Raw genomic sequence first — 24,715 nt, forward strand, 5'->3', positions numbered from 1 at the left:
GCAAAATCGGCAGTGTATCAAATACTTGTTCTCCCCACTGTATATTGTGCTGTATCAGTATAATAAGGGGGGGGGGGGGGAGAGTGAGGGAGAGTCTCAGAAAGGCATTAAGGGTTGCACAAAAAGATGCCAAATTTTCACAACTCACAGTTCAGAGAGAAAATCACCACTACAGAGTCTGACAGAACAACAACAAAACCCACACGGTGTGTGTTCTGAGAGAGAACGCTATGCCCAGCTGGCTATGGGTTTCCCACACGGTGTGTGTTCTGAGAGAGAACGCTATGCCCAGCTGTGGCTATGGGTTTCTGGGTCAGTATGGCTTCAAAACCAGCAGAAGGAGAAATAGAAACTCAACTCATAGTTCAGACAGTAAATCCCTGGCCTCAATCACTGTGGGAAGAATATCCACATCAACACCACATCAATAGCAACATGTCCCTGACTGGCCTCATAATCATCACTGGACTACCAGCAGCAGAAGTAGGGACTTTGAAGGCAGGCAGGTTGTCAGTCTGGGCTGGCTTCCATTACTTTGGAAATCCCTTTCTTTCTCTTTCTCTTTCCTATGCTCTCCGTCTCTATCACTCTCTCTTTTTCTCTATCCCCCTTTCTCTCCTCTATTCACTCCTCTCTCTCTCTCTCTCTCTCTCTCTCTCTCTCCTCTCTCTCTCTCTCTCTCTCTCCCTCTCTCTCTCTCTCCTCTCTCCAACTGGGTTCAAAGGAAGGCGTTCTAACAAGAATTTCGCCACGTCTTCCTGACTAGGTTCCACAATGTCTTCCTCACTAGGTTCCACTATGTGTTTTCACTAAGTTCCACCATGTCTTCCTCACCACACTCTCAGAAAAAAAGGTGCTATCTAGAACCTAAAAGGGTTCTTCGGCTGTCCCTATAGGAGAACCCTTTGAAGAACCCTTTTTGGATCCAGGTAGAACCCTTTTGAGTTCCATGTAGAACCCTTTACACAGAGTGTTCTACATGGAATCCAAAAGAGTTCGAAGAACCCTTTTGGAACCTTTCTTTCTAATAGTGCAGGTTCCACCATGTCTTCCTCACTAGGTTACACCATGTCTTCCTCACTAAGTTCCACCATGTCTTCCTCACTAAGTTACACCATGTCTTCCTCACTAAGTTACACCATGTCTTCCTCACTAAGTTACACCATGTCTTCCTCACTAGGTTACACCATGTCTTCCTCACTAAGTTACACCATGTCTTCCTCACTAGTTTCCACCATGTCTTCCTCACTAAGTTACACCATGTCTTCCTCACTAAGTTCCACCATGTCTTCCTCACTAGGTTACACCATGTCTTCCTCACTAAGTTACACCATGTCTTCCTCACTAAGTTACACCATGTCTTCCTCACTAAGTTACACCATGTCTTCCTCACTAAGTTACTCCATGTCTTCCTCACTAAGTTCCACCATGTCTTCCTCACTAAGTTACACCATGTCTTCCTCACTAAGTTACACCATGTCTTCCTCACTAGGTTACACCATGTCTTCCTCACTAAGTTACACCATGTCTTCCTCACTAGTTTCCACCATGTCTTCCTCACTAAGTTACACCATGTCTTCCTCACTAGGTTACACCATGTATTCCTCACTAAGTTACACCATGTCTTCCTCACTAAGTTACACCATGTCTTCCTCACTAAGTTACACCATGTCTTCCTCACTAAGTTACACCATGTCTTCCTCACTAAGTTACACCATGTCTTCCTCACTAGGTTCCACCATGTCTTCCTCACTAAGTTACATCATGTCTTCCTCACTAAGTTACACCATGTCTTCCTCACTAAGTTCCACCATGTCTTCCTCACTAAGTTACACCATGTCTTCCTCACTAGGTTACACCATGTCTTCCTCACTAAGTTCCACCATGTCTTCCTCACTAATTTACACCATGTCTTCCTCACTAAGTTACACCATGTCTTCCTCACTAGGTTCCACCATGTCTTCCTCACTAAGTTACACCATGTCTTCCTCACTAGGTTCCACCATGTCTTCCTCACTAAGTTCCACCATGTCTTCCTCACTAAGTTACACCATGTCTTCCTCACTAAGTTACACCATGGTCTTTCACTACCATGTAAACACACATAGTATTTTTCGTACTTTTTTTTTCTTCCTCTGCATTGTTGGTTAAGGGCTCATAAGTAAGCATTTCATGGTAAGGTTTACACCTGTTGTATTTGGCACAAGTGATAAATACAATTTTATTTTATTTTAAGATGTTAAGAGCTGCTTGTGAACATTACTGTGTGTGTGTTAGCGGTGCGCGGGTCAGCTGTTTGTTCACCCACACCCGCCTGCCATTGCTAATAACCCATCCGCAACCGCCTGACTAGATGTGAAAATCTAAGGCCTGCACCCAACCCTAACCGGCAAATATAGAAAATGCACTATAGGCTACAGTGGGTGCAGGATTTTTTTTTGCTTGATTTAGATAAGTTTCTGCTTATAATGTCCGACATTTTGGTAGGCTATTTGTTAGTCAACTTGTCTATAATTAGATACATGTAGCTTCTCTTCTGTCATTATATGTTGCCCTAGAAGACTAAATAAACCCTTACTCAACAGAATGATGTCATAACTCTATAGAATGAATGCTTCAGTCTAGTTGACGTCGTTAAAGTTTTCTCTGTCATCTTTGTTCGCGGAGCAAAGATGTTTAGGGACAGGGGAGAAAATACAATAACACACAAAAAAAAGGGAAAGATTTTCTGTGCAAAATGTCCAAATGACTTCAGTTTGACCGGTTGTAAGGAAATAGAAAGCTGTGAAAATGACCCAACGTGTTTCTGATAAGATTTCAGTTCGGCTTGGATGTGTAACCGGTGTGAAATGGCTAGCTAGTTAGCGGTGCGCGCTAGTAGCATTTCAATCGGTGACGTCACTCGCTCTGAGACCTTGAAGTAGTTGTTTCCCTTGCTCTGCAAGGGCTGTGGTTTTTGTGGAGCGACGGGTAACGGTGCTTCGAGGGTGACTGTTGTCGATGTGTGCAGAGGGTCCCTGGTTCGAGCCCAGGTAGGGGCGAGGAGAGGGATGGAAGCAACACTGTTACAGATGCATATTTTATGTGGCCGAAATACTATCAGATTTTATGATGCTGATAAAGACAGCACCTCTACAGACGGTATCTAACTGAGCATTCACATTCTCTCAAGATGCTGAAAGAAATAAATCATGTTTCTACACTCCTGTTCCCAAGTCCCAAATTGTGCCTACATTTGGTGTATAATTGTACTGCAAGAAATGCTTAATTCTGCAGGAGTTACAGTTTTTTTCAATTGCTAAAATGCATTGGTCATAACTGAAGTCAAATTGTCAAAACTCTTCACACAGTCAGCGAAACAGAAGTGTATGTGGACCAAACTTTGAATCATTTTTCATTGCTTTCACACAAAATGCATTCAATGACCACATTCTCCGAAATCCATTAACTCTTTTCTCATTCATACTCCACCACCTGCAAAACTATATATTTGCAGCACATGTTTTCAAATGCTAACACACTGTTTCCAAAACTGTTAAAAACACATTCAAAACAGAATGATGGCAAATGTCGTACATTTCTGCAGTAACCAGATTGAAACATATAGAAAATCTCAGCAGAATATTTCATCATTCCAAACACAGCTGATTGCAATTTCAGCTAAAAGTAAACCCAAGTGTCCTGTTTTTAAGTCTCATTACCAAACAGACAAAAGAGGACGGCTTCGGAATGATTTGAGTTTGGAAACATGGATCAAGGAAGACAGGTTGGTGGGGAAAGAAGAGTGGCAGGGAGAGGGAGAATGCGTGGAGGACAAAGGAGAGGAAGACCAAGAGCGGTGGTCTCTGATGAGATAAGGGCCACAATTATTGACCATGTTGTAAACCATGGTCTCTCTTTGAGAGAGGCCGGTTTAAGGGTGCAACCAAATCTGCAGCGTTCAACAGTTGCACCAATAGTACAAGTTTTCCGGCAAAACAACAGGTGAGATGTGCATCCTTCAATGATAATTGAACTACATATTACAGTACAATACAGTATGTTCACATTTTTACATGTACTGACATTTTGAAACATATTGATTGTTTTGTGTTTTTCAGTAGGATCCAAAGGTTGCCTCCCACAGGAGGGTGAGCCAGAATATTATCAGATGCGCAGGAAATTGCCATTGTTGATATGGTAATTGGCAACAATGCAACAAAACAATTCGGGACAGAGTGCTGGCAGACAATATCACTTTTGGGAATGTGAATACAGTCAGCACAACGACAATTGCCAGAGTCCTAGAGAAACATAAAATAATGTTGAAGCAGTTGTACACTGTACCCTTTGAGAGAAACGGTGAACGTGTGAAAGAACTCCGGTATCAATATGTCCAGGTAAGATGTCTGTTCAATAACCAAACAGGGTACATACACAGCTATGCATAATGTAAAGTACTGTAAAACTGTGGATTTACTGTATTTTAGAGAGTAATGGAGATGGAAGCCAGGCAAACTGCACATACATTCATCTTTCTGGATGAAGCTGGATTCAACCTGGCAAAAACACGCCACAGGGGAAGAAATGTAATTGGACAGAGAGCAACCATGGATGTCCCAGGCCAGAGAGGAGCTAACATTACAATGTGTGCAGCACTGTCCAATGATGGTTTGCTGTTACACAAATCACTCATTGGCCCCTACAATACAGAGCGGCTCATTTCTTTTCTGGATGACCTGCATAATCGACTTGTGCCAGCGGAGGAGAGAGGGGCAAGAAACTCCCCTACCTTCGTTGTTGTGTGTGATAATGTAGCATTCCACCACTCTGCTGCAGTCACAGACTGGTTTGCTGCACATCCCAGGACGTCAGTACTATTCCTGCCTCCATACTCCCCCTTCCTAAACCCCATAGAGGAGTTTTTCTCTGCGTGGAGGTGGAAGGTTTATGACCACCATCCACATGACCAGATGTCCTTACTGGATGCCATGAATGCGGGGTGTGGAGACACTTCTCCTGAAGACTGCCAGGGTTGGATTAGACATTCCAGAACATACTTTCCAAGATGCATCGCCAGAGAGGAAATAAGATGTGATGTTGATGAGAACTTTTGGCCAAATGCAGGAGAGAGGGAGAACTAGAACCCTCACAGTACTGTCCAGTATGAGTGATTATACTATACATGTTGTTGATGTTTTTTTTTGTAATATTGCAGCCCTGGAATTTCAGGAAAGTACTATATGCAAAGATATAGACAAAATAAAGGCTAATGAAGCAAATTGCTGCATTTCTGAATCCTTCTTGTTACATATACTTTAGTACAGTCCATAAAGTGAAAAGGTGTTATTCTTATTCTATAATGAAATACTGATTTATGTGAAAAATCATTCAAACTTCAAAGAGGAAAGTTCATCATTTATGTAATGCTCCCTGTTGTTAGTGTTTTTAGGTCATTGTGTTATGAGTGACAATGTATGCTTTCTGAGTGAGAATTGTTGCCAGTGTTATGGTCAAACAAGCTTATTTTGAGACATGTATGAAGTGTTTTGGTGGTTTTAGTGTATTTTGGAGGTGAGATTAACTGTTTGGCCAAGATGCATGTTGGTAATGCAGACTGCGTGAATAGTTTAGTATTGACCGATGCTTGTTAGCAATTGAAAAAAACTATAATATTAAGGCTATGTGAGAGGTTATAGACCTACAGTCAGTGTCCAGATTTCAGTTTCTATTTAACATTTACATTTTAGTCATTTAGCAGACGCTCTTATCCAGAGCGACTTACAGTTAGTGAGTGCATACCTTTTTCATACTGGCCCCCGTGGGAATCGAACCCACAACCCTGGCGTTGCAAACACCATGCTCTACCAACTGAGCTACACAGGATTTAACCCATCTAAACAGTAGGCTACAGTTCCCTTGACATGCCATTGGCCTATTTGAAGTCCCATCTTGTGACTATCGAATTTGTATAGTGCCTCACTATCCTCACGCATAACATAGCCGGCACTGCTATCATCCTCTTTTACCACTTCACCAAATCTTTCCTAAACATTACTTTTCTGGCCCTCCCGTCTCTTTATTTTCAACTCTCCTTTCGTAGCTTTTGTCTTATTGAATTCAACTTAGACAATGTCCTTTTTGCCTCCGTGGATTGACCTTCACTTTTTCTGCCCGTTCCCTAAAGCATTAGGTGATAGGTGTGTAGGCTATTTGGCACGTGTACAGGGCGGCAGGTAGCTTAGTGGTTAAGAGCGTTGTGCCAGTAACCGAAAGGTCGCTGGTTCTAATCCCCGAGCCGACTAGGTGAAAAATCTGTCGATGTGCCCTTGAGCAAGGCACTTAACCCTAATTGCTCATGTAAGTCGCTCTGGATAAGAGCGTCTGCTAAATAACAAAAAAAAAAAAAAAAAAAAAAAAAAAAAGCACTAAAGCCAGATAGCCGAAAATAATGAAAGAAAAACCTAAAAGTAGCCTATAGATATAAATTGCACAAGAATGATACATTTCTGGATTTTTTAAAGGTATAGTTTTTCTCTTTATTCAACCCACCTGCCACCCACCACCCACCACCCACCTGCCCTTCAACCACAAAATATTGAATGACCCTAAACCCATCCACCCCGCGGATATAACAACGGGGCCTGCGGGTTATGAGTCAACCCGCGTATCACTAGTGTGTGTGTGTGTGTGTGTGTGTGTGAGTGCGTATGTGTGTGTGCGTGTGTGTGTGTGTGTGTGTGCTACACAGACATGGAGGTCAACAAGGTTTGTCCCCCCCAACACCTACACACTCTACTGACGTCATAATGAGTAGTGCCAACCCCCACACAGTGACATAATAGTTTTGCTTGATGCCCACACAGTAAGGTGATATAACTGTGAATGAGCACGCACACAACCACATACATGATGTCACACACCTGTTCTCATCCCTGGCTCCACAGAGGCATGAGAAGAGTAGTCTCTGTAGTGGTTTGGCTGTGTGTGAATGAGTGAGTGAGTGAGTGAGTGAGTGTGTGTGTGTGTGTGTGTGTGTGTGTATGTGTGTGTAGGTCTGGCTGAGGCTGCTCTGTGTGATGCTGTGAGAAAGTGACACCTGACACTTTATCACAGGGTCCTGGTGACAATACAAGACTAAGCCCCGCCTCTTCTGGAGAAGGTGTGTGGGGGGGGGGGTTGTGTGACTGGGTAAGTGTTAAGGTGATAGCTGCTGCCTAAGCTGTGTGGAGAGGTAAAGGGATACATCCTCATGACCACATGGTTCGGTTTTCATTTCCTTCGCCATTTCACCGGCAAGTTAAAGCCCACTCATTCATCCAACGGTAAGGGCTTATTGGCAAGTGTGTGAATATATTTTTATCTATTTCACTTGCTTTGGCAATGTAAACATATGTTTCCCATGCCAATAAAGCCCTTAAATTGAAATTGAAGAGAAATTGAAATTGAGAGAGAGAGAGAGAGAGAGAGAGAGAGAGAGAGAGAGGCAAACAAAAGACTAAACTCTTTCATTCGATAATGACACAATCTCCTCTCTCGTCTCCTCTCCCATCCCAGTGACAGAATTACATTAATATAATTATTATAGAATTCTATTTCTTTCTTTTTTTGTCTTTTTTTGTTTTTGGTGGTGGGGGGGTATTCTATTTCTTTGATTATGTCTCAGATAGCTGTTAGCCGCTGTTAGCCGCTGTTAGCCGCTGTTAGGCCCTGGAGAGTCTCTTTAGATCAGTCTCTATATATACACCCAGAGGAAATAGTATTGGCTGGGTTAGACAGAGCAGCCTACTGTAATATCTAGACCCCCTGTCAGTTTGTGCGTGCGTACGTGTGTGTCTCTCTTTCTCTCTCTTTGTGTGCGTGTGTGAGTGCGTGTGTATGTGTGTATGTTTGTGTGGAGAGCAGCCTTCAGATATACCCACGCCCCCTGTTAATTAAGCAATAAGGCCAGAGGAGGTGTGGTATATGGCCAATATACCACGGCTAAGGGTTGTTATTACGCACTGGATACATACCTTAACCGTGGTATATTGGCCATATATCACAAGCCCCCGAGGTGCCTTATTGCTATTATAAACTGGTTACCAACGTAATTTGAGCAGTAAAAATAACTATTTTGTCATACCCGTGGTATATGGTCTGATGTACCACGGCTTTCAGCCAATCAGCATTCAGGGCTCGAACCACCCAGTTTATAATATGCATTAAATAACACACTCCCTCTGCAGCGGCAGTCATTGTCTTCAGTAGGATTCTATTAGAGTCGTTAAATAATACTTTTTAAAAAGCTGGACACGACTCACATTACTGTTTAACTTTACTGTTATGGCTGACTACAAAAAGGAAGAAAATTAGAAAATGTTCTCCTTCCTGTTTTGGGTTTGATATCCACCACTATTTACATTTGTACATAATATCACAACCATATGTCTGTCTCTCTCTTCTCTCTCTAGCTCTCTCTCTCTCTCTCTAGCTCTCTTTATCTCTCTCTTTCTCACTACTCTCTCAATTCAATTTCAATGTAAGGGGCTTTTTTGGCATGGGAAACATATGTTTACATTGCCAAAGCAAGTGAAATAGATAATAAACAAAAGTGAAATAAACAATACAAAAAATTAACAGTAAACATTATACTCACAAAAGTTCCAAAAGAATAAAGACATTTCAAATGTCATATCATCTCTCTCTCTCTCTCTCTCTCTCTCTCTCTCTCTCTCTCTCTCTCTCTCTCTCTCTCTCTCTCTCTCTCTCTCTCTCTCTCTCTCTCTCTCTCTCTCTCTCTCTCTCCCTCTCTCCTCTCTCTAGCTATCTCTCTCCCCAGTCTCTCCCTCTCTTTCTACAGTATCAAGTCAACCATTCACTGTACAAGGTACATCATTTTCTCTTGCATTCCCGGTGCTACAGTCACACAGTCAGTACAGCTACAGTCACACAGTCAGTACAGCTACAGTCACACAGTCAGTACAGCTACAGTCACACAGTCAGTACAGCTACAGTCACACAGTCAGTACAGCTACAGTCACACAGTCAGTACAGCTACAGTCACACAGTCAGTACAGCTACAGTCACACAGTCAGTACAGCTACAGTCACACAGTCAGTACAGCTACAGTCACAGAGTCAGTACAACTACAGTCACACAGTCAGTACAGCTACAGTCACACAGTCAGTACAGCTACAGTCACAGTGTCAGTACAGCTACAGTCACACAGTCAGTACAGCTACAGTCACACAGTCAGTACAGCTACAGTCACACAGTCAGTACAGCTACAGTCACCCAGTCAGTACAGCTACAGTCACACAGTCAGTACAGCTACAGTCACACAGTCAGTACAGCTACAGTCACACAGTCAGTACAGCTACAGTCACACAGTCAGTACAGCTACAGTCACACAGTCAGTACAGCTACAGTCACACAGTCAGTACAGCTACAGTCACACAGTCAGTACAGCTACAGTCACACAGTCAATACAGCTACAGTCACACAGTCAGTACAGCCTGAAATCAGTTGGTTCTGAGTTAATCTCTTCTTCTGGACTCGCTTAGCTGTCTCACAAATCTACAGGAGAGTAAATAGTAGAGGAATGCAGGGAAAAGGAAACCAGAAGCTGAAGGGCCATAAAACCCAGAACAAACCCAGTGAGTATCGTATAACTTCTACACACACACACACCTACGCACTGATGCACTAATGCAAAAGGTGGCACGTGGACATACAGACAAGCAGGCATACACCCACTGACGCAGGCAGTAATGCACACATGCACATATGCAGACACACACACACACACGCATGTGTGAACGCATGAACACACACACACATTAGGTCAATGTGTTAGTGATTAAGGTTGGTGACAGAGGGTCTGTGGAGTTCTGTAGAGGCCCTGCCTGCACTACTCCCCAGCCCCAGAACAGACTGGGCTGCAGTCTGGAGCCTAATCCCTCAGCCCCCCCCCCCCCAGGAAGTCCTGGAATTCAAGGTAACCCTAGGAGTCTGGCTGCCCTGACCACACTTACTGTAGCAACCTGGGCTCACTGCATACACAGGAGAGGAAAAGAGAGATCCCATCTCTCCATCTCCCGCGCCTCTGATTTCTGTGGACTGACTCCTGACCTCCTCTGGTGTAGCCTACTAACCTCAGTGGTGATCTACCTACTTCACTGAGATGGCCATTTGATATTCTAACCTCTTATAATAATAATATGCCATTTAGCAGACGCTTTTATCCAAAGCGACTTACAGTCATGCGTGCATACATTTTTTTTGTGTATGGGTGGTCCCGGGGATCGAACCCACTACCTTGGCGTTACAAGCGCCGTGCTCTACCAGCTGAGCTACAGAGGACCACAAGAGACACCTTACAAGAATGAGCTGCAGTGAAGACTGAAAGTAGTGGATACGCTGTTTCAACTAACTGGCTAACTGTTCAATACTGTTCAATATTATATTATTATTATATTATTATGTATTATTATATCTTATCTATTATATTATCCACCTATCATTAGTGTTCTAGATAACTGGGTAGACTAAGCCAAAAAAGTAACATATAAAACTGATCATAACTGCTTTGTGGTTAAGTAGCCATCCTGTGAAAGACTGAGCAACTACCCTGCTGCCCTGCTACAGAGACCCTCCCTCCCTCCTTGCCTGTTCCCCCCTCCATCCATCTGGTCAGACATTTATAAGTCTGTTTTACGGGCCACAGCGGAGGCCAAGGTGGTAAAACAGACGTGTGTGGGAGACAGGGTGTGAGACAGACGGCTGGTGCTGACAACTAGGAGGGATGTCCCAGTCGTAACCCCCCCCCACCCCCCACTCTCTGTCTGCAATGGAAGTTACAGATGCATGGTCCATGTTTAATATTGCATATCTAGACTGAAATCCATCTCTTATAAAAGATGGATTCTCAGTTGGGACACTGACAGAGTACAGGCATTGGGGTCAGCTAAAGGCTGAAGACCGGATACTGTCCCCTTATTATTTTATAATGAGTCCTGGCCACCAGCTATACTATATCAACAAATAAATACATTATTTTAGCTCTGTGGATTAGAGTGGACACACACGCACACATGCACATATCACACACAAACACACACTTTGATCCCTTTGTGATGAAACAGGAAATATCCCCTCCTCGTCCACCCACAGCTTGTTACACATTACCATAGGCATGTCCAGCTGCAGGATCCTAGTCCTCCGTGTGTGTGTGTGTGTGTGTGTGTGTCCTCCAGACTTCCACACTACCCTACGCTGACCCACTGACTGGCTGTTGTCGCAGGGTTTCCCAAACTCGGTCCTGGGGACCCCAAAGCGTGCACATTTTGTATTTTGCCCTAGCACAACACAGCTGATTCAAATAATCAACTCATCATCAAGCTTTGATTATTTGAATCAGCTGTGTAGTGCTAGGGTAAAAACCAAAACGTGCACCCTTTGGGGTCCCCTAGTGCTAGGGTAAAAACCAAAACGTGCACCCTTTGGGGTCCCCTAGTGCTAGGGTAAAAACCAAAACGTGCACCCTTTGGGGTCCCCTAGTGCTAGGGTAAAAACCAAAACGTGCACCCTTTGGGGTCCCCTAGTGCTAGGGTAAAAACCAAAACGTGCACCCTTTGGGGTCCCCAAGACCGAGTTTGGGAAACGTGTGTTACAGTACGGGATGTTGATGACAGAGAGCCAGAGGAATGTGCCACTAAATGGAAGATGAAATGTCAGCCTGACGGTCACCCATCTGGGCTGGACATCAGCACTCTGACTGGGGGTTAGGATGGAAGGATGGAAGGATGGATGGATGGATGGATGGATGGATGGATGGATGGATGGATGGATGGATGGATGGATGGATGGATGGATGGAAGGATGGATGGATGGATGGATGGATGGAAGGATGGATGGATGGAAGGATGGATGGATGACTACTTCATGGGTTTGTTCATTTGTTCATTCATTCATTCATCCAAACACCCAGTCCCCCCCCCCAGTTTGAACTGTCTCTACTGGGTAACATCCTGGACACTTCTCCTTGCCTGGTTGAACTCTTACTGTAAGTCTTGACCACAGTGTTACTTTCCCTTTGTTTGTATTACTTTTCCTTTGTTTGTATTTTACTGTAAACTGAATGACAGTTGAAACTTCCGTTGGAAGGATGCTTCCAACATGAGGCTTTAGAGTTTGAGCCATTCCAAACTCCAGGCTTTGTCTTTCAAATCCTTTTGCTTTTAGTTTGGGATGCCTTTTGGCATGCAGCTCCTGAAGGTCTTTATAAACCTCCTCTCCTCTCCTCCGCTTGGAAAGGATTTGTTTCTGGGGTCTCTGTGTATTTTATGTTCTCTTCAGGCAAGCATGGGGTGAGAGAGATTGAGAGAGAGAGGGAGGGGTGTGTGTGTGGGGGAGAGAAGGAGAGAGCGAGGAGAGAGAAAGAGAGAGAGAGAGAGAGAGAGAGAGCGAGAGAGAGAGAGAGAGAGAGAGCGAGAGAGAGAGAGAGAGAGAGACATTTCCTGAGCTTAGCTAGGCCTTCTGGCTGGGATTTCTCTCCACGGCTCACAAAGCGATCGCAGCTGAGCAAAGGCTAAACACACACATTGCACACACACACACACCACACACACGCACACACACACCCACACACACTGATTGGCCTTGTCAGTGCTTATGTAGAAATAAGAGTTCTGCATCGTGCACCAATTGGCAAGACGAGCGTAAGTGAAAACACATGTTCTGTTTAATGCATGAAACAGAAGCAGAGAAGCCTCATCTTGCAGATAGGGCAGATGTAAAACAAAAGCAGAGTAGATTGTCAGGAAGACAGGGACCCAACGGAAATGTATCCGGTTTTCCAAATCAACATGCAATACTTGAACTAGATTTCAGAAAACAAACTGTTTACAACCAAGGGCTATCATATTTCAGACATCTGCACATACAACCATTCACCAGAAAATGTACACCCAAGGGTCCCTATTCATAAAGCGTTACAGAGTAGGAGTGTTGATCTAGGATCAGGTCCCCCGTCCATCCATCTTATTCACTATGATCTAAAACCTAGATCAGCACTTACTCTGAGGTCTACTGTAATACTGTGTGGAGAGTCGTTTCTACAGCCACATGATGTCACTTAGGTACAGTGGTGGAAAAAAGTATTTAGTCAGCCACCAATTGTGCAAGTTCTCCCACTTAAAAAGATTAGAGAGGCCTGTAATTTTCATCATAGGTACACGTCAACTATGACAGACAATATGATAATTTTTTTTCCAGAAAATCACATTGTAGGATTTTTTATGAATTTATTTGCAAATTATGGTGGAAAATAAGTATTTGGTCAATAACAAAAGTTTCTCAATACTTTGTTATATACCCTTTGTTGGCAATGACACAGGTCAAACGTTTTCTGTAAGTCTTCACAAGGTTTTCACATACTGTTGCTGGTATTTTGGCCCATTCCTCCATGCAGATCTCCTCTAGAGCAGTGATGTTTTGGGGCTGTCGCTGGGCAACACGGACTTTCAACTCCCTCCAAAGATTTTCTATGGGGTTGAGATCTGGAGACTGGCTAGGCCACTCCAGGACCTTGAAATGCTTCTTACGAAGCCACTCCTTCGTTGCCCGGGCGGTGTGTTTGGGATCATTGTCATGCTGAAAGACCCAGCCACGTTTCATCTTCAATGCCCTTGCTGATGGAAGGAGGTTTTCACTCAAAATCTCATGATACATGGCCCCATTCATTCTTTCCTTTACACGGATCAGTCGTCCTGGTCCCTTTGCAGAAAAACAGCCCCAAAGCATGATGTTTCCACCCCCATGCTTCACAGTAGGTATGGTGTTCTTTGGATGCAACTCAGCATTCTTTGTCCTCCAAACACGACGAGTTGAGTTTTTACCAAAAAGTTATATTTTGGTTTCATCTGACCATATGACATTCTCACAATCCTCTTCTTCCAAATGCACTCTAGCAAACTTCAGACGGGCCTGGACATGCACTGGCTTAAGCAGGGGGACACGTCTGGCACTGCAGGATTTGAGTACCTGGCGGCGTAGTGTGTTACTGATGGTAGGCTTTGTTACTTTGGTCCCAGCTCTCTGCAGGTCATTCACTAGGTCCCCCCGTGTGGTTCTGGGATTTTTGCTCACCGTTCTTGTGATCATTTTGACCCCACGGGGTGAGATCTTGCGTGGAGCCCCAGATCGAGGGAGATTATCAGTGGTCTTGTATGTCTTCCATTTCCTAATAATTGCTCCCACAGTTGATTTCTTCAAACCAAGCTGCTTACCTATTGCAGATTCAGTCTTCCCAGCCTGGTGCAGGTCTACAATTTTGTTTCTGGTGTCCTTTGACAGCTCTTTGGTCTTGGCCATAGTGGAGTTTGGAGTGTGACTGTTTGAGGTTGTGGACAGGTGTCTTTTATACTGATAACAAGTTCAAACAGGTGTCATTAATACAGGTAACGAGTGGAGGACAGAGGAGCCTCTTAAAGAAGAAGTTACAGGTCTGTGAGAGCCATAAATCTTGCTTGTTTGTAGGTGACCAAATACTTATTTTCCACCATAATTTGCAAATAAATTCATTAAAAATCCTACAATGTGATTTTCTGGATATTTTTTTCTCATTTTGTCTGTAATAGTTGACGTCTACCTATGATGAAAATTACAGGCCTCTCTCATCTTTTTAAGTGGGAGAACATGCACAATTGGTGGCTGACTAAATACTTTTTTTCCCCACTGTACTTGGCAAGCACAGGGAGAATTGCTGCATTGTCCATTAGGTCAGAATCCTAACCACAGTGATGTAATGACCCTTGACTTTTGAGTACCAATCCTGCCATCCGACACACACACACACACACACACACACACACACACACACACACACACACACACACACACACACACACACACACACACACACACACACACACACCACAAACACATTGTTACTACTGTGTGTTGACAGGTCTTGGACTCGCCTCAAACAGAGGACAGGTCTAATCTAATCTAGGCCATCAGATCAGGTTGGATCTCAGTCAGCCAGCTCGAAAAACAAGACCCAGGTAATCAGATCTCAGCGGGCATAGGACGGAGTCAACCTTAGACACTGATCTAAGGTCAATTTTTATGTCTCCCCCCTAATAGTGGAGGTTAGCTCCTGAGTGGCGCAGTGGTCTAAGGCACTGCATCGCAGTGCTAACTGTGCCACTAGAGATCCTGGTTCGAATCCAGGCTCTGTCACAGCCGGCCGCGACCGGGAGACTCATGGGCGGCGCACAATTGGTCCAGGGGAGGGGAGGGAATGGCCGGCAGGGATGTAGCTCAGTTGATAGAGCATGGTGTTTGCAACGCCAGGGTTGTGGGTTTGATTCCCACGGGGGGCCAGTATAAAAAATAAATAAAAAATATGTATTCACTAACTGTAAGTCGCTCTGGATAAGAGCGTCTGCTAAATGACTAAAAAATAAATGTAAAATGTTATGATTTCGGGAAGATAAGCTGATCCTAGATCTATGACTAAAGGCAATCAAATGTTACATATAGGCTTCTCTGGCTGCTACAGCGAGAGAATGCTGACCCACATTACAATACCAGCACACTGTGACAGCATGGTAGTGTTTATTTAACAGATAGCATTTTGGGTTAGGACCCTTGAGCTAACCTTGAACTCGATCTTACCTGGAACCCACAGGGTGAAAGCAAGAGAGGAAGACCCAAGAACACCTGGAGGTGTGGCAGAACAAGACATGAAGAAAGTGGGGTTGACATAGCAACACCTTGAAGGAATGGTGCAGGACAGAAGAGTTTGGAAGAGATTGGAAGCGTGCAATTCCATAAGGAATTCAATGGCCTAACTATGTACCCTTGAACATTCCCTACTTTCAACCATAATCCCCGAAATACCATTCCCTGATCCAGGAGCCTTCAGCCCATATCTGATGTGCAGATGTGAGTGCAGGATTTTGTTCCAGCCCTGCACTAAGACAAGAACACAGCCCTACTCTAGTGTAAAAATCATGTATCTATGTCAGCTGGGGGTCTCTGGTGTGTGTTTGTACACGTGGATGCTTTTGTTCCAGCCCAGCACTAACCCACCACCACAACACCCCTACAGTGTAAAAACCATTGAGTCTCAACCGAGGGGGTACGCACCTTCTTGGCGGCCCGCGACGGAGACCTTCGCGTGGGCTTGGGCACCTCTCTAGTCAGGGTGGCGGGCAGCTTGGACACGGACCCGTTCTCTCTCTTGGCGGCGGGCAAGGAGGCCGGGGGCGAGGAGGGAGGCGGTGAGGCTGGGGGTGAGGCGGGGGACACAGAGGTGGGTCCCCCCAGGCGGACAGCCATCTCCTCGGTGCAGACGAGGCGCAGGCTGCGGAGGTACTCATCTGTCTCCCGGTCCACCACCAGCAGCCTGGTCTCCTGCTCCACCGCCTTGATCCTCTGTACCACCTGGGGGGAGGGGGAGATCATTATCGCACATCATTATAACACTGTACATAGCCATAATATGACATTTGAAATGTGTCTATTCCTTTGAAACTTGTGAGTGTAATGTTTACTGTTCATTTTTTATTGTTTAATTCACTTTTGTTTATTATCTATTTCACTTGCTTTGGCAATGTAAACATATGTTTCCCATGCCAATAAAGCCCTTAGAATTTAATTGAATAGAGGAGAGGATGAAAGGGTAAGACAGGGAGAGAAAGATGAAAGAGAATGAGAGTAATAACATGATTATTGACATAACAATGAAGTATTGCACTACAGGGAATAGGATGTGATATGAGACAGAAACACCAACACTCTCTACAGTATCTGGGCCCTACATCAAGTCAGCCTCTTTGTTGTAGTGTCTAAAGTGGGACTCCCTTGTCCCAGACGTCCCATTAGACGTCTGTCTCTGCCGTTCATTACTTACTGCTGAGTGGCATGGGGTAAGGGAGGAAGGAAGGCGGGGTTTGGGATGTAAACACAACGAGGACGTCTGGAACTCTGGTGATTTATAGACAGTTGGTTATGAGGTCCAGATTGCAGACCCAGTGGAGTACACGTGACTAACCAGATTTTGATCCCAGGTCTCCTGCATGGGCGCCACAAGACTGTGTTAGTCCACTGAGCTAAAGTCTATAAGTATTAGGTCTTAACTAAAGGTATGAAAAATATATGATAAGAGCGTCTGCTAAATGACTAAAATGTAAATGTATCAGACAAGGTCTCAGGCAAGGTTCCTCATCATGCGAGTGTGGCTCACCGAACCAAAGTGTTACACACTTACAGTGCAGGGCTTCCTATATGGCTCATCCTGGGTCACAATGTCAGAGGTGACACACACTGACATGCAACTAACATGATGACAGCCATTTCAGACGTTCTACCTCACTGGAATAGATTGGCTGCACTTCAATCTCATGCATGCTATGTCTGCTTTATGTGTGTTTGTCTCATCTTCAGGCTGACATTGCCCATCAGAGATACAACACAGCCATTCACTAAGAACTCAGATCACTATCAACACAGCAGTGTGAGTGTGTGTGTGTGTGTGTGTGACCAGGCACTCTCAGCAGCTGATGATAGGGAGATGTGTGATGTCTTCCAGTAACTTCTGAAAGGCTGTCTAGACTGTCTGCTTATTCTCAGAGACCATAGAACATTATAGACTAAACAACTTGGTTAGAGTGCGATGTTAACCACTCACTGTGTCTTTACATGGTTTCAATGTGCTAATAAGTAGGCTAGTCATAAAAAAGTGGATATTTTAACCTGGAAAAGTTGTTAGGAGTTTAGTTATGATTTATATTATGCCACTGCATGGGGAAATGCTGAGTTGTTTTTAGGGGAGCTAAAGTAATGGTCTATTTTGGTATTGTCCATTGTTGTATACTATGATTATTTTATATAGGCATAATTAGCTTATAAAACCATATTAAGGGTGCAGTGAATACATTCAAGTATCAAATCAAATGTCAAGTGCTCCTTCAACGTTTTGAACTTTTTGAATGCCAATGCATGATACAGTAGCTCTGTTGACCCCTCCGTGTCCTCCTCTCTCTTCCTCCTCTGTCTGTCTGTCATTTCCATGACAATATCATTACCGAAACACTAGGCTCATAAGATATTAAACATGTCGATGTAGTCCACTGACAGAAAAAATCGGATGGAGTTGGACAGTTCGTGATGTGCTATACTCACTTGATGGTGCGTATCTTTCTCCACATTTCCCCCGTTCACCTCAATGACACGATCCCCCGCGCGCAGCCCCGACGCTTCCGCTGACGATGCGGGCTCTACTTTGCGAATGTACTGGCCGGTCTTCCCCTTCTCACCGTGCAGGTGAAACCCGTACCCGTTCTCACTCTTTGTCATGATACAAAGCCGTGGTTTCAGTTCGCTGGCCATTTCCCCTGCAGTCCAGAACTTTAAAACTGTTTTATTCTTGAATATAGTTTCCAAAGCAGAAAAAAACTACAAAAATGTAATACAATAATGACCCAACAGCGCGCAGAGTAAAACTTTCACTCTACATGTAAAACACCATCCTCTTCGTATGCGTAATTTGTTCCAAAAGTAGCTCTGCAGGTTCTTCAAACACGAAAACGCTCCAAACACAAGAAAACTCTCTGTATTAAAAATGACATTCCAGCATAGAACTTCACATGCAATAAAGACAAACTCCTCCTGAAATTAGCCTAAATTATCGACGCCAAGCTCTCTGCTAGTCGTTTGGTCTCTCCAAAAACGAGTGAATTATTGTTGTTGGCGGCGCAGCGTCCTCAATCCCTCCAACTGCCCATCCTGAGGACTGATAAAGCGAGAGACCCCCGTGCAACATGCTGCACCAGGAAAGACTAACAATCACTAACTAACTCCTCTCTCGACCTCCGTCCATAACAACCGTTTTGTCTAGGGCTGTCAGTTTTGCCTAGGGCTGTCATTATCAGAGCGCAGCGCTTGAAGAGTGGGCTAAGAAGGGGTCCTTTCTCACTGAGTAGCCTAATCAAGCTCATGCTATGAAAATGCTGCAGTTTTGCACGGGATGGGGTTCCAGGTACGGGGCCTCCGTATGTAATCGACCAATCAGTGTGCTCGCTGCATGTCTCAAGTGTCCAAAATGGCGACCTCACCAAAAATAGTTGGGAGGTTGTTTTGTTGTTGTCGGAAAGGACTCAATTCTATCATGTTGACAACACAATGATTTATTGTCATTAAATTGAGGTAAATAACGATTTATTTGCAACATGACCCCTCTAGCACCATTACGTATGGCATACAATTACGCATACCGTTCATGTTACAACACTGCCACTAAGTGGTCAAATTAAGAAATACATGTAAAAAGGGTACGACAATTGAGAAAAGTATCCTTTTGTGTGTGTGTGTGTGTGTGTGTGTGTGTGTGTGTGTGTGTGTGTGTGTGTGGTCCAGCCTAACTCCATCACCTCCCATAGCGTTTGGACGTGTGTTCTGACACCTCTCCCAAACATGTAGATCAACAATGGAATTAATCACAAGTTGTTTCCTTGGATAAACAAACATGGATGAACATGTTGTGGGACAGAGGTTGTGTGTGACCACAATGGTAGAGCAAAAGAGCTAATCTACTCCCTAATTTTCCAGTTGTAATCAGTAGGAACCAGAATCATGTGGTCAAGAAAAACTCTGGCCATGGGTTGCATCCATCCCAATTGTCTCTCCTTCCTCCTAATGTGTGCACTTCCCTTCACTGCTTTGAAAGGAATCGACTGGTATAATAAATATGGTGGAAGCTCCCTTGCCAATGCCTTCACCAATCCAATGCTTTTAGATTTGTGGGAACTAGTGAACAAGTGTACACTTCAGGAGAAAGGAGATGTTATTGGAACGCAGCTATCAGACACTCACCACTGAGTAGTACAAGCTGAACTGCAACAGAAGGGGGAGCCTGTCTGGCCTGCATTGTCACAGTCAAACTGGTGAGAGGAGCACTAATACATGAAGACATAGGGGGGCAGCAGAGGAGTGTCTTAACCACTCTGGGGTGAAATTTCCTCACTATGGTTAAGGTTAGGATTGGGGTAGGGGAAGCTGATACCCTACTCCGTCTTTACTAAGGTCAAGGATGCTGTATATACGGTATAGTAGCCTATATATGTACGGTAACGGTATGTTGTAATTTCATGTTATAATACAGTAGTCTGTTATATTATTTTGCTGTTGCTGTCTATACATAGAAACAGCAGGTGGTAGCAGAGGAATGTATTTGCAGAGGCCACGAAGACTGTACATGCACTGTATGTTGCCCAACAGTACAGGTATGATACATTATCAAGAAATAGAACTAGGCACTCTATTTCTATGGCCAGTCCACCCATTATGTCTCATTGACTTGAATGGGGATGCCGGTTCTAGCGATTCTATTTATATTTAGCCTACTATCTTTTGTTTTATTTTGTTTTATTTGACAATTCAAAAACGCAATAAAACCACAAAATGTGGATACAATGCAGTTAACAACCGTCGAGGATAAAAAACAAAACACTTCTCTCCATTGGGGAAATAATGCTGATACAGTATATTCACATACTGTATTTACAGTATATTCTTACGTTGTTGTCTCTTTGGAACTTGCAGACAGCGCTATTTCTCATACTTTTCAAACCGTGGATTAAACACAACAACAGAGAGAAACTGAGGAGAAGTAGTGTTGTCTTTAGTGTCATCCCAGGATATTAGTGTCTCGTCTTGGAGGAGCTGTACGTCAGTCAGGGAACCAGATCACTTTCTGCAGACGCACACTGTGACAGAAAGAACACAATCCATCCAACCATCCATCCATCCATCCATCCATCCATCCATCCATCCATCCATCCATCCATCCATCCATCCATCCATCCATCCATCCATCCATCCATCCATCCATCCAGGCTCTACAGTATAAGTGGCTCTATGTCACTCCTCCTCTACTCTTCTCCTACTCTTCTCTCTCTCTCTTTCTCTTTCTCTCTCTCCCTCTCTCTCTCTCTTTCTCTCTCTCTGTATCTCTCTGTCTCTCTTTTTCTCTCTCTCCATCAATCATTTTAAATTTCAATCTGAGCCCCATTTACTTTCTCTTAATCTTTTCAGCTCCTCAAAAAAGATAGAGCGAGCGAGAGAAAAAGAAAGTAAGAACGAAAGAAAGAAAGAAAGAAAGAAAGAGGGGAGAGAAACAGGCCTTTCGGCGATGCATTGAGTTGACTCTCTCGCCCTCTCATTTTCTCACTCCTCCACTCATCTATTATTCTCTGTCGTTAGTTATTGTGCTTCATTTGCAGTCCTGGAGGTGGATAAGGGAGAGAGAGAGGAAGGAAGAGGAGAGAGGGAGTAAGGAGGGGTGAATCAAAGTTTTAAGCAAACAAGACAAAACCTCAATGACGGGAATAGTGCTGTCAGTGTAAAGTTGTAAGTAGCAGAAAGTTGTGAAGTGAAATGTAATGATGGTTGTCTCTGCCCTTCTCTGGATCTACTGGCTGCATATGAGATAATGATTCTAAAGGCCTGGCCCAAATAGCACCCTTTTCCCTGTGTACTGCACTAGTCCATGTGGACTTGAAGGTATGCATACATGGCATACAGCATATACACTGTGTTTATAGTTGGTATAAAGTTGATATAAATCAGTTATAACTAGCTAACTAAGTAACAAACTAAGTAACAAACTAACTAACAAATTAACTAACTGACTAACTCACTAACTAATTGGTTTATCCACCTTTTTCTCAAATTGAATTATTCACTAAACAGGAAATTACCACTTTCCAGTCCCAGTTTGGCACCTCATCCCTCTTCCTACATTAACCATAATAGATGTCCCAGTCTAAAATGGGCACACAAATCAAATCCACTTTATGTCAATCCTTGTGCTGGCCATTGGAACACAATAAACCATTACACCCAGAGCATCGTTCCGGCAGACCTTTCCAATAAAATAGCAATTTCCAGGCAATTTCCACTCAGGCCAGCGACGGAAATCTACATGGAACGCATTACTCAATTCCATTAGCAGATCCACCAGAACACAACCCGGGATAATAGTGGTGGGGTTTTAAATAGATACGTCTGCAATACCACCAATGTTTTCCTTTCTGTTTTATTCAGGATTAAATTACTTTTTGTCTTCTCACAATGCAAACACACCTTTGGCGAGAATCATTCTATTCAGTTCCGTTTTACATTTTGTATCAGCCATAATCATAATTTCCTCTGAGCTGAGTTAAATAAAGGTTAAATATATATATTTTTTTGAATGCAAATGTAAGTGTTCTAGAACCAGTTGAGTAACAGGTAGAGAGTTCTATGCCTAATGCACTAGACAGCTGATGACTAAGACTCTATAGATGAAGTGCAGAGCTCAAGGGCTGCAGACAAGACCAAAACACATTCATGAATTCAACTGGGAAACACTGAGGATCCGTAGACACTGCAGCTTTAGAGGACTGGAGGGAGGGAGGGAAAGAGAGAGAAGTGGGAGTGAGAGAAAGAAAGATGAGAGGAAAGGGAGCCAACAAGGGTGAAAAAGAGAGAAAGGTGAGAGAGAGGAAAAATAAATAGGGAGAGCAAGAGAGGAGAGAGAGCAAAGAGAAAAGGGGGAGCGATGAGTCATCTCTAAAAGGGGGAGCGATGAGTCATTGACCCTTTATCTCTCCTTTTCTATTTTTCTCTCCTTCTGTCTGGTCCTCACACCTCACTTTCTCATCTCTCTGTCTAAATCTCCTCCACTCACCTTCTAATCTCTCTCTCTCTGTCTCTCTCTCTCTCACTCTTCCTCTCTCTCTCTCTTTCTGTTTATATCTCTCTCTCGCTTTCTGTTTCTCTCTCTCTCTCTTTCTCTCTCTCTGCCTAACAACAACCTCTCCCTCAACGTCAGTAAGACCTACAGGAATCGGGGGGGGGGCATCATCGTCTGGGAATTCCTTGTCCCATCGCGCTTTAGTGACTCCTTGTGGCGGGCTGGGTGCCTGCAAGCTGACTTTGGTTGCCAGCTGGACGGTGTTTCCTCCGACACATTGGTGCGGCTGGCTTCCGGGTTAAGGGAGCAGTGTGTCAAGAAGCAGTACGGCTTGGCAGGGTTTTGTTTCGGAGGACGCATGGCTCTCGACCTTCACCTCTCCCGAGTCCATAGGGGAGTTGCAGCGATGGGACAAGACCATAACTACCAATTGGGGAGAAAAAGACTCCAGCCACCCAAGCCATAGACTGTTCTCTCTGCTTCCGCACGGCAAGCGGTACCGGTGCATCAAGTCTGAAAAGCCGTAAACCCTCTCATGAAAAATAAAGATTGAGTGAGCGAACAACAATAAACCTTATCTTTATTATTAATGGATATGAAATGGCATATAGCTTTGAGTTTTACCACACCATTGACAATAGGTTTTCCTGAGGACCTCTGTCTTTTTTAGTGATGTTGGTGGACTTTTATAGAAGCAGGCAGGTAGGTAGGGATGGTAGAAGAGAAGGGATGGTGGGAGTAAGGAAGTCTGGGAATTGACAGGATAGGGATTACCATGTGGTGCAAATCACTGTCAGTCACTTGGCTAGCGGAGGCTATTCGCCCCTTGCCACAATGTAGCGATTCCATTGAGCTCTATGGGCTCCCGAGTGGCGCAGCGGTCTAAGGCACTGCATCTCAGCGCTTGAGGCGTCACTACAGACCCCCTGGTTTGATTCCAGGCTGTATCACAACCGGCTGTGATTGGGAGTCCCATAGGGTGGTGCACAATTGGCCCAGCGTTGTCTGGGTTTGGCTGGTGTAGGCCGTCATTGTAAATAAGAATTTGTTCTTAACTGACTTGCCTAGTTAAATAAAGGAAAAATAAAAACCAATAGCAGCTGATATCCATATACTGTACCATGATTTGGGCCATAACTTTTTCCTGACCAAACCTGTGGTTTGCTCTGTTAAATATTATCTGCATCGCTGTGAACACATGGCAATTCCCTCTGGCTATACAGAGCCATCAGAGTATTGCTGTGTCATGCACATTCACATTCATGCTGTTAACATTGACTTCTCACTCTCCACTCACACACACACACACACACACACACACACACACACACACACACACACACACACAAACAGACACAATTCATTTGCTCACACACACATAACATGCACACACATTTATACTGACTCTACACAAACACACACACACTCATATTTACATATCTACCTCTATCGATCCAGTATCCCTGCACATTGTAAATACGGTATTGGGACTGACCCTGTATATAGCTTCTTACTTTCTCCTGTTATTTTTTATTTTAATTTATTGTGTGTTTTTGTTCTATCTTGTTATTTTTAGTACTACATTGATATTGATTACTGCATTGTTGGGTTTGGAGCTTGCAAGAACGGAATTTCACTGTACTTGTGCACGTGATATTAAAACATGAAATTAGAAACATATAATAAGCAAAAGTTAGTGAGTTGCCATCACATCTTAGTTGTCTTTTACCAACCTACAACCAAGACAGCTTGTCTAAGATAACTCATGAATGCTTATTAATAAAATGTAATGTAATTAATAAAATAAATAATTATTATTTGCAGTGGGGGCAGCAGGAACAGTCTATCCACGTCTTTGTGACCAAGGAAAATCAGAGAGGCAGCTTGACATTTTGGAAAGCGGCCTGTAATTCCGAAAGCAGGGATCCGTGAAATTATATTTTGGGTTTAAGTTTCTGACTGGTGAGATGCCAGGTTTTGGAAAGAACTCTATCAAATGTTATTCCATCC

The 24,715-nt window shown here is 43.8% G+C and overlaps 1 protein-coding gene across 1 annotated transcript in view; it reads right to left on the reverse strand.

Moving 5' to 3' along the window:
- Window positions 1-18,935, reverse strand: part of LOC311103432 (Na(+)/H(+) exchange regulatory cofactor NHE-RF2-like) — a 63,679-nt gene extending 44,744 nt beyond the window's left edge. Inside the window, exons 1-2 of the mRNA XM_084144998.1 lie at window positions 18,154-18,935; window positions 16,117-16,413 (exon numbers count right to left, since the gene is read on the reverse strand). Of these exons, the coding sequence (XP_084001124.1) occupies window positions 16,117-16,413; window positions 18,154-18,360 (504 nt within the window). The 5' untranslated portion in view covers window positions 18,361-18,935. The remainder of the gene's footprint in view (window positions 1-16,116; window positions 16,414-18,153) is intronic.
- Between the last annotated feature and the right edge of the window lie 5,780 nt (window positions 18,936-24,715).

This window comes from Coregonus lavaretus (assembly GCF_964263955.1).
Source record: "Coregonus lavaretus genome assembly, chromosome: 28".
In the NCBI taxonomy this organism is placed as follows: Eukaryota; Metazoa; Chordata; class Actinopteri; order Salmoniformes; family Salmonidae; genus Coregonus; species Coregonus lavaretus.